At 39.9% G+C, this 10,777-nt stretch overlaps 1 protein-coding gene across 1 annotated transcript; it reads right to left on the bottom strand.

Annotated features, from left to right (window-relative positions):
* Positions 1 to 235: 235 nt before the first annotated feature.
* On the bottom strand, positions 236 to 6,651 carry CHRNA9 (cholinergic receptor nicotinic alpha 9 subunit). The gene is made up of 5 exons (XM_010297852.2): positions 6,503 to 6,651; positions 5,278 to 5,423; positions 4,327 to 4,481; positions 3,148 to 3,677; positions 236 to 1,368 (listed from the first exon to the last, which is right to left on the bottom strand). The coding sequence occupies exons 1-5, from the start codon at positions 6,570 to 6,572 to the stop codon at positions 812 to 814; spliced, it is 1,458 nt and encodes a 485-aa protein (XP_010296154.2). The 5' UTR covers positions 6,573 to 6,651; the 3' UTR covers positions 236 to 811.
* Between the last annotated feature and the right edge of the window lie 4,126 nt (positions 6,652 to 10,777).

The raw sequence follows: 10,777 nt of genomic DNA on the forward strand, positions 1-10,777 counted from the left end.
AATAGCATTTAAAGGCCTATCTTGCACAAATGGCCAGGGGAATGAGACATCTAGGGAGGACAGGAGTCCTTCCCATTATTAGACTCAAAAGAAAGAATAGAAGAGAGGTCCTCCAACTCAATGAGGAAGAACTCCTGGGAATCTGGCTTACTGGAGCCATAGTAACAACAGGGTAATAATTCAGCAGCAGGGAATGATGAAGAAGATCAAGGTAACCATCAATATTCAGTGAGCTCAATGGTATTAGAAGTGAAAGGCACAGCAGACAGACATATAGAGGCTATGAAATGATAGAAACAGTGATCAGAAAGAGCCATAACAAAAAGTTAACAGGACAAGCTAATAAAAAAAGGAAAAAAGGCAATGCCATGCATGAAGGGATGATTTCCAGGAACTGCCACCATGTTAAACACATTCTATTTCTGGGGGAGAGAAAGGGCTGGTCAAGTTACAAGGTGTAGAGATGCAGCCCTCTGAATAGAGGGCTGCCTGCTAGGCTGCCTGCTCCCTCACTGCAACACTCCAGCCCATTCAGCTTGAAGCCATGGCCACCACCCCTCAAGATGGAGCACAGAGTGCTTACCCAGCAACCTCGTCAGGGCTGCACTCCCCTACTAAAACGCAAGGACATTCACTAACAAAGCCCTCAGCTGAGCAATGTCTCAACATGCTGTCACAGTCTACAGAATCAATTTATTTATTGTTACAGAATGCAAGACAAAGATCTCAAAAGCGCCCTAGTCCTAGAGCTCCACCAAAACAAGCTAACCCAGTATGTTCAGATTTACAAAAGAAATGTGCTCATTTTCAGTTAAGCTGCTTTCCCAATGATCAGCACACTCATAAAAAACACCATGATAAAGAAAATCCACATGAAAAACCTGTCCATCACTTTTGCGACTTTTTTCCACTCAATTCCTTTGGCCCGGTTTGCTTTATGGTCTCGAACACAATTAGCAATATACTCAATATTTTTAATCAGCATTTTATAACAGGAACAGCAATTAACAGTCTCCCTAACATTTTCACCATGAACTCCATAGCTTTTATTCAAGTTTCCATTGAGCTTCTTGTCGAGATCACAGTCATCATTCCTATTGGAAAGGTGACCCCTTACCTCTTTGTGCCTTCTCTGACACTCATCATACCCCTCCAACTTACGTTGTTCTTCCTTCTCTCTTTTTGGACTTGTGCAATTTTCACCCACGTCATAAACAAAAAATATTTTTGACATGTAGTCCAAAATAACCACCCTGGCCCATTGTGGAACAGGCTTTGCTTCTGAGCCACAGTGATGGAGATTCATTATAATGATCGTCAATGCAGTGGAAGCTGTGATCATGGTCATAGTTGCTATGTAATACTTTCCTGGAATACAAAATAAAATCATATTAAAGATGCTACTCTAATAAAAAATTCAATGTAGAATTAACAATATGACAACATAGTGCTAACCATAAGTGCAAGTGAAACAAGTTTTCAATCACCCTGATTCTCTACACTTAGATCACAATTTGTCAATTAAAAACAAGGATTAAAGCAAAACCACATACTCATCTGATAAAGGCATGACAGTAATGAGTGACTATTGTATTAGTATGGTAAATATCTGCAAGCCAAACCCTCTGATTTCTCAAAATACATCCATTCAGAAAACAGCTTAAAAATGTTTATCAGGACCCTTACTCTTTTCCTGGTGTCTGTGAAATCCCAGTGCTGATGGCTTCATGTGGCACATAAGAAATCCCATTGCCTGATGTATTAACAGAAGTGGTGGTAACATTTTGTTGGAGCTATTGACACACCCCACACCAGCAGACAGATGCCTTTGCATTCAGACCTTGCTGGTGTCCACAACTAGCATACTGACAGCTAAGAGGCCAGGCACAGAGCTGAAGGGTGGCTCCGTTGCCTGTTGAGATTTGCTGTCTGGATTTTCTTCAGACTGTACAAATTTTAGCATAGCTAGTCCAAACAGGGACAAAGCTCATTCTGGCCAGGGACAGGAAATACAGTAAATGCACACTGAGCCCCTCAGCCACTGGTTTTCACAACCGAAGTGCGCAGCTGACCAGCTAACCTAGTGTGGCTTGTGCCTGTGCAAAGAGGCACCTCCCAGCCCTGCTGCTGTGCAGCTTCTGCAGGAAAAGTAAGGGCTTGCATTGATGACACAGGATGTACCACAGACAAGCATGATGTGATCCCAAGTTTTCAAAGCGGTTGGAAAGCATGGTGAGGGAGAGAAGAGAAAGCAGACTGAGGTTAGGTCCTGGTTCCTTAATTTACACAGCATGACAGGAGGGTAGGAAAGGTTCTCCAGTATAGCAAGCCCATATTCTAGGCAGGACTAGTTGCTGCTGGTGCAGGAAATGCATTCAACTTTCCTAATCATTGACCAGTGTTTTGTCTCAGTTAAGCCATGCAGGTTTTCATATAAACAGTAACAACAAGAATAAAAATAATGAGATCTGAATTATCTTAATGAAGCTGGAAGCCAGTGTGGAAGCAACTGCGTTCCCAGCCCTCCAGACATCCCACCAGGGCAGCTGGGCAGCCTCCTGACCCAGGGGGTGGATCAGCCAGTGGCAGGAGGGTCCTGGCAGAAGGCAGACCAGACAGCACTGAACATCACCCTTCTCACTAGACATCACCTCTTTGGAACTCTCAGACATAAATTAAAATTCAGCACAATGGATTGCCAGGCATTACAATTCAATGTAACAATTGTCAGATATTAAGTCAACCCTGAGTGTCCCAGCCAGACCATGCAACCATCTGGATCTGACAGAAACAGATCTTGAAACAGTCTGCCCTTGCGTGTGCAGCTCTTGCTTACACTTTGTACACTGGTTTTAAAATTGTTTTCCATTACTAGCTTTATTACAGTATGTGATAAAATAATTTAAATGTCTAATTATATTTAATAAATACAAAATAGCTAGCTAATATATAATTTAAAATAAACACAAAATAACTTTGAAGAGCTTCAGCATACCTGTACAAATTCCACACATTTTAAGTATTCCACTATGTTTTAAAGATGCAACATCTTTATTTTCCCAGAAGCCACAGATTGCATATGGTCTCCCTGACATAAAACCCTGCTATTAATAAGCCATATTTAAAGACAAAGTGCATAAAGCTCACCTATCAAAGGTACATTTTCAGAAGGAGGCATGATCTCTGCAACCATCAGCTGGAACACAGTCAGAGCAAGAAGAACCGTAACACCCAGAGACACTTTTTCCCCCGAGTCTGCAGGGAGATAGAATCCCAGTGGGGCCAGGAAAGAAATCAAAATGCAAGGCAGTAACAGATTAAATATGTAGAATGAAGACTTCCTTTTCAAAATCAGTGTGAAGGTCACATCTGGGTAAGGCTCAGAGCAGCAGCCATAAGTGATGACATTCTTAACTGCTGGCATACCATGAATCTCCCATTCTACATCTTCTACGAAATCAGAGAGGTCACCACTATCAAGAGAGTTGATGTCTACCTGATTACCATTGTAGGTCCAGGAACCAAATGTAAGGTTGCACTGCTGGCTGTCAAAAGGAAAGTAAGATACATCCACTACACACGAGCTCTTTGTGATAGCGGGTGCATCCCAAGTGATTTTTCCATCATATCTCAACACAACATTAGTATTCACTGGTTCTGAAAAGTCATCATCAGCCCTAAAAGACAAAAAAGTGACAGTCAAGATCAACAGACAACAACTTAATGTGTGGGCTGGGAAGACCCTCACTTCACACCATTAAAAGCATGCTTCCAAAATCATATTATTTATTTATACTGAATCTAATTAGGAACTTACTATTAACTAACAGGTACCAGTGCCCATTAATGCCAAACATCATTGCTGCTAAATTGTGTTGGTTTTCTTGGCCATAGATTCTTCAAACTTGACCTCAAACAGGGTACAGTGGGATAAGAATCCATTCAAAGATGAAAATGATCTGCTGGGTCACTACTGGTCTGGGAGAGCAGACAAGGAGTGCAGCCTTTGTGTACTGCCTTTCTGTGGATACACAATATTCCAGAGCTCTTCAGCAGCAGCAGCAGAAAGTGCTTCAGACTGCCACAGTATTCAATTCCCAGTGCAGAGAAATTCACAACAGCTTTGCTGTGCAGCATAATCAATTGACAAATGCTGTCTATGGTTTTATTGCAAAATATTTAGATGATCAACAACAAGCGTTAAGACAACAAACTCCTTGCTAAAGTAAGGTGAAGTGATGAAAGTTCAGGGTCTGTTGGTCAATTCCTCCTTCAACCCCCTCCCTCCCTCAGACATTCAAGCTGTTTTTCTCCAGTCACACTCACTTGTTATATAGGACAATATCTGGTCTCCAAACCAAATTACTTGGAATCCTGATAGAATCCAACCCATCATATTTATCTTTGTCCCATTTGAGGTATGCATCATACCAGCTTTGTCGAATCCATAAGTAAGCTGACAAAATTTGGTTCCTTTCATCCTGCATGAAAATGTAGAAATATTTCTAGCTGAAGGTAATAAAAATCACATCTTAGATGCAGACGGCATTTGTTGTGTAGCTTTAAAGTACTGCCCAAAACAAGCCAGAATGCTGACAGGCCACAAGAGTACTTCTCAGACAGGTACACATGCCCATAAACTGCACGGGGAGCTTACTTATTTGGACTTTCTCTTGCCCAAACATTCTTCCCCCTACACCCTCCCTAGCTTTAATCATATTTGTCTAAGGCTCCTAGTATCTTAAGAGTTTCCTTTTGCAAGCTTCAGAATACCAAACAGCTAACAGATTCAGCCTAACAGTTCTCTCAAAGCTTGGTGAGGCCTTGAAGTTATAATTCAGAAGTCAATGTGATTCTGTTCTCCTTCCAGACATTTTCTTTTGCCTTAAAAGTATATCTGGCTGAACCAAATTTATAAAAAAAAGTTACTGAAGGCTAAAATAGAAAGTTTATGTAGAAATTGATTGCATCTTAGAAAAAACTTTTGCTCTATTTAAAATGCAGCAAAAGTTGCCTGGAGGGTGCAATACCAACACCTAACTACAAAAGAAGTCTTAATTCAGCAGCTGTAAGTTTGCAGACTCATAACAGAAGTCTTAGTGTTGCAATCAGATGAGAATCTACAAAGATTCTTTGTAGAGAACGTGATCCTTGTGAGGAAGCATTACTGAAGTTGTCACAACAAAACACAAGTTGCTTTTCCTACTCCAAGCAAAAGGTTTACAGCTAGTACATTGCAGCACATCTTCAGAAAAACAGAACTGTACTCTTACTCACCATGTCTTTAATTTGGGACAACGTGATCTGAAGGGTGACATTCAGCACATTATCTGTGTCTTCCACTGGTCTTAGAGCATTTGAGTAGTCTTCAAACAGTTCATTAAACAGCATGTGAGCATATTTTCCTTTGGCTGATTCTACAGCTAGATAACATATTTGTTCAGTACATCAGATAAGGCACTGAGCAATATCGGAAAATACTCCCTTTCTACAGCTTCAAGTAGTATTTGCTATATTTATCATTCATATACTGTAGAATATATCATTTAGTGCAGAAACAGAACTATGCCTGATGAAGCTACTTGAATAAGGACAGCATTCACCTGTAGTAAATGAATAGCTAACTCTAGCTTTTCACACCCATTGAAAAAAGCCTCTGCATCTAGAGATTCCTCCCTTTTTTGAAGGTAAATATCATTACCTTTATTTTACTGATGTCTTTTATAGGCATAGAGATTAACTTACAGTCACACATCTGCCAAGCTAAAATTAGAAGCAAAGTCTGAAGTCAAATCTGCTCTCAGGCTAATGACTTGTGATATATCCCTAAATGCAGCACTAATAGATTCATGCTACTTTCAGAATTTACTTCAATTTTTAACTACCACCTGGAAAAAGTCTGAGCTGCTTTTCTTCACAAATTAGCAATTGCACGATGTACAAACACATCCTTGCACCAAAACCTTTTCCAAACCATGTATTCAGAGATGCTTCTTGCTATCCAGACTTAGTCACTAAGGATAATTCACCAAAACTTTAGGTTTTAAACAACACTTTTGCTTTTGCTGTTCCACACTGTTTTGTGCATCACAGTCTCTGTAGGCAGTCTCTGCATTACCTTTAGATAGATTCACACGTTTCTGCAAGCAAAGGGCAAGGACAGTAACACAAGACTTGCACAAATGCCAGCTGGCACCATGTAGGAAGCCAAGTGCTTTGGAGTACATCACTCTGGTGACTCATGGTGACTTCCTGGACTAATAAGAGTTCAAAGCAAACCTTCCTGATTAAAAAGAAATCCTAACAAATCAAACTTTCATAAAGAGCATATAAGTTCTGGCTGTACACAATCATTCATTTTGTCTATTCAGCAGTGAGACAGTAAAACGAAACAGATGAAAGACTTGTGGAGCTCAACTGTGTAAGACACATCAGGACACCAGCTCCTGTTTGAGTAAAATAACCCTCAATGCAACATTTAGCTACCAAGCAGTATTCTCACCTTGAAGCATCACTGCTGTAAACATCAAACAGAGGGAGATGGAAAGGGAGGACAGGCTATTTCTCTTCATTTCTGGACCTTAAATAAAGCTGTTCACTCAAGGGCACAAAAACGTTTATCACCATCCAAACTTAGCAAACAAACAAAAAATCAAGTTGCACAGCAACACAAAGATACTGAGGCACTGATGAGCTGCTAGAAGCACTTGGTCCTCCCTCAGCAGCTGTCAGTCCTGGAGCGATCGATGGTCTTTGTCCCTGCCACCGCCTGGGGCTCTGACAAACCCTCCCTCTCCCTGTAACCTGAGAGCTGTCTGCTCTGAAGCTAATGCTGAGGGAGAAGACAAACAGATAAGGTATCAGTAGGAAAACTATATTCCATTGCATTTTTTTTTTACTACAAGTGTAAGACTGAGAAATTTATGAAGAACTCTTTCAACATTTCTTTGGTGGGCCATGTTATACTGCCCTATGTTCAGCAATACCTTGCTCAGAACAAGCTCTGTGGAACCTGTGGACCCTCACAAAAAAGAAGTCTGCCTCAGTACTTTAGTAGGTATAGTCACACTGTACATCACACGCCAAAACCCCCACAGCCTACCTACTCCCATGCTGACAAAACAATGTTTTCACCTACCAAAGTGAAGAGATGCAGCTACACCAAAGTCAGACAACACAAGCAACATTTGCAGTAGTCCAATACTGCTGTGCAAACAAGGTGCAAACAAGAATTTCCACTGGTTTAGACAACTGAGACCGGTACTCAGCACAGTAAATCAGGAGCAAAACTGGACTCTGCAGATAAAACGTAATTTCCCAATACAGTACAATTTTTCCCAGGTGAACTTGACAAGACTTTACAAAGAATTACAGTTACTGAACAGCTCTTCCATTTAGCCAAGACTTACAGGAGAGAAATATGACTACGAAACAATACCACACCTGACCTCCCATCTACCCCGACAGAACTTCATTAGGTCTCACGTTGCCAAGTTAGTTTCATAGTACTGCAGGTATTTTCTTACAAGTTTCTCACAGACAAGACGAAATTACTTCTTCCCTTCCATAGTCCAAATCATCCTTCCTGATACACTGCTGTCCATTTTGCCATCCTTTTAGAACAGGTAACAAAACAGTCATTAAAATAGCAAAGTGAAAATATAGAATGAACTACCAGTCAAAATAATTGGTCCAGAATAGTTCTGATCCACACAAAATATAAATTACTGTTGCTTTACTCTTGTGTAGTCTTTTGGCTATAAGAAAGCTGATCCCTCCATACACAATTTCTATACAGTAGCACTCCCGGCACTCACTGGCTAATGTTTGTGCTTTCACGGGGGTCTATAAATCAATTACATTTATGGCCAGGTTTAATAGGTAAGCAATAAATAATTTCAGTCAAAGCGCCTGTAATGAAATCCATCTCTGTCACTTCATTTACTGAATTGTCAAAGGGGAAAAAAGTGGAAAACAGTTTAGAAGTCAAAAAGGTCAGAGCAGCCCATAGGCAGCATGTAATAACCTTTTTCTGTGTGAAGAAGGTATATGCTGTCAGAGACAACAAAAATCAGAGATGAAAGATGAAAGATTTTTGGATACAGTCAGATCAGTGCACTCTCAGGGGATACCTTTAGTCTACAGTATATTGCCATTATGTCAGCAAGTAGTTACTGCTTCATTTCTCTTACTGTAATTACAAGAGTGACCAGGGGTACTGCTTTAAGTGTGTTGCTATAAACACTACTGGAACAAAGACTAAGCTTGCTTTGCCACAGGCTTGAGACAATCTTGTGACCTGTTACACCAGTAATATGTCTGCCAAGCAGTGCAAACTGATGTACTTTAATTTGCATAAGATCACATATTTTAAAGAACCCTACACCTTTATGGCAATGCCATCATCTTGAAGGGAAACTGCAGGTTCTCAAAAGACAAAAACAAGAAGCATGCTTGGACATACAGACATGCAAACATGAGCACAGGTGCAAGAACACCCTTGTTATGTTTGAGATGCTACATTGATTACAATGTGTTTACAAAAATAAAACTAAGATACATCCAAAAGCCTTTTCAAAATTAAAGATACTAGATATTTAACAATCTCAGTATGCTAGGCCATTTGGCTTCTTTACATTTGTTCACAAGAAATATGATCTGTAATTTGAATCAAAATGTCCCTAATGTAGACATTTTATATGAAGAGCAAGTATTAACATGAATCACTATTCATTGATCTGAGAGGTTCATCTACAAAACCATGCTTCCTCAGAATCTAGTTTTAAATTGTGGCATAATCTACAGCAATAGTGCTCCCAGATCAAACATCCCATTTAACATTTGAATGGACCTTAAATTTATTCTTAAGCAGTTCTCTATTTTTACAGTAAGAACTTCTGCTATGAAGTCAGGAATTAATATAAAGTACGAAGTAGCTTACAGAGATAAATGAAGAAGAGTCATGAGTGTTTGGAAGTTAGAATCAAGCCATTAACCTCTCCCAGAACTAGACTCATTCCCAGCAAAATTCAAAGTTATCTTGTTGGAGTATGCTTGCCAGCAGATGGCCCTGTTAGCCAGCCTACTGATCCAACCAGACAGTGAAGACAATTTTTGTTTATCACACAGAAATCACATTGCATTTTAATCTACTTTGATTAATTTCACTGATTATTTGCCTTACATTTGATATAACACAAGCAGAGACAAGATGTTCTTTTAAAGAAAAAAAGATAAGCAGAAGGAACAAAACCGCTTCGTGGCTGAATCTGGCTGTCAAGTCTGCCTACCATACATGAGACCAGTCACGAGAGGGTTTCAGGGCAAGCACATATATATCATTGTCAACAACTGTACGATACAAAACTATATTTAGAGCACAGGCTGCTTCTGCTGATGCAGAGAGCAGTTGAGGCACATGGCACAATATCCAGCCCCACTTCCACATATTTTGTTCAAACATTTGACTTTGTGAGAATGCGTATGGGCTATTAATGGAGCACAACATTGTGTTTGTGCTTACATTCAGCAGGACAAGAACATACCATTCATCAGTGCACTGAGCTTGTGTACACACATGACATGTAACTTTTTATGGTTCTAGACAAACACACATGCTGTTAGCAAGACAACACTAAAAAAATCTGCATTCAGTGCACTGCCATGTAAGGGAAGTTTCACTGCATGCACTTTCAGGACAGACTGACTGAAGTGAAGGTGACATGGGATGGATCTCTTTCATATTAAAACTTCCAACTTTAGATATTTATCTTAGCCAAACTATAAGTAGTAAAGTGTAAAAAACATTTAAAATTTTGTTCTTTCAATTAAATCTTTCCTCTCCTGCCTAAAATAATAATTTGCTCCTGAGGCTGAGGTTTTGACATGTACATTTTCAGAATTTTTTAATGGATTCTTACCCTTTTTTGCATAAAAAGCTTTAGGAATTTTTAAGTCTCCAACTGGAAAAGCTACAGATACTGTATTATCACAGGCCTCAAGGCTGTCTGTACCATTTATAATCCATCCCTTCATCAGAGAACAATAAAGAAGAACAGATTGGTTTTCTAAGCACAGTTTGTAAGAAGTGTCTCACAGTCTGCTTCTACTTGTCTTCCTGCCAATTTTTCTCCCCAGGAGCTGTGGCGTTCACATTCTTTGCAGCATTTACTACAGAATACTATCTTGTGATGGGGTCAAGCAGCACACTAACTCTTCAGAGTCAGGCTTCTCTCCTTAGACTAACTGAAGTCTTAACAGCACGGGTAATAACAGCTCTTCTTGCCAGAATAGCCTCACTGTGCCCGGTCTCTGAAGAAGGAAAATACAGCACTTCATTTAAATGCAGCGTGTTTCTCTCCACCTCATTTTTTTTTCACACCCACCTACTGCCTCCTCCTTCCTTCTCTCTAAAAATCCCCTACCACCTGAAACCTGCATGCTCATTCATATTTTCTTCCACCCTGTTGTACACATGGAAGGTAGGAAATACATTAGGAAGCATTCACAATGTCAGGTCATGAGATAATGTAGAATATTAGCCACATTTTCCAGATATGGGAAATCCTAATTTACATGTTGCAGTTGTGAGTTCTTACACGTATAAGTTTTATTTGGGTTACTTACCCAGGCTGACAACCTCCAGCACCTGAAGTAGAGGAAACCTTTTGCCCCTAGAAGCCTTGTATTAATGTGATTTAAAAGCAGCATGTTTACTTTCCACCAGGATGCTTGCAAGCTGACTGGTATTTTGTCCATCCTAAGAAGCATTCACTAT

This window comes from Balearica regulorum, chromosome 4, assembly GCF_011004875.1.
Source record: "Balearica regulorum gibbericeps isolate bBalReg1 chromosome 4, bBalReg1.pri, whole genome shotgun sequence".
Taxonomy (NCBI): domain Eukaryota; kingdom Metazoa; phylum Chordata; class Aves; order Gruiformes; family Gruidae; genus Balearica; species Balearica regulorum.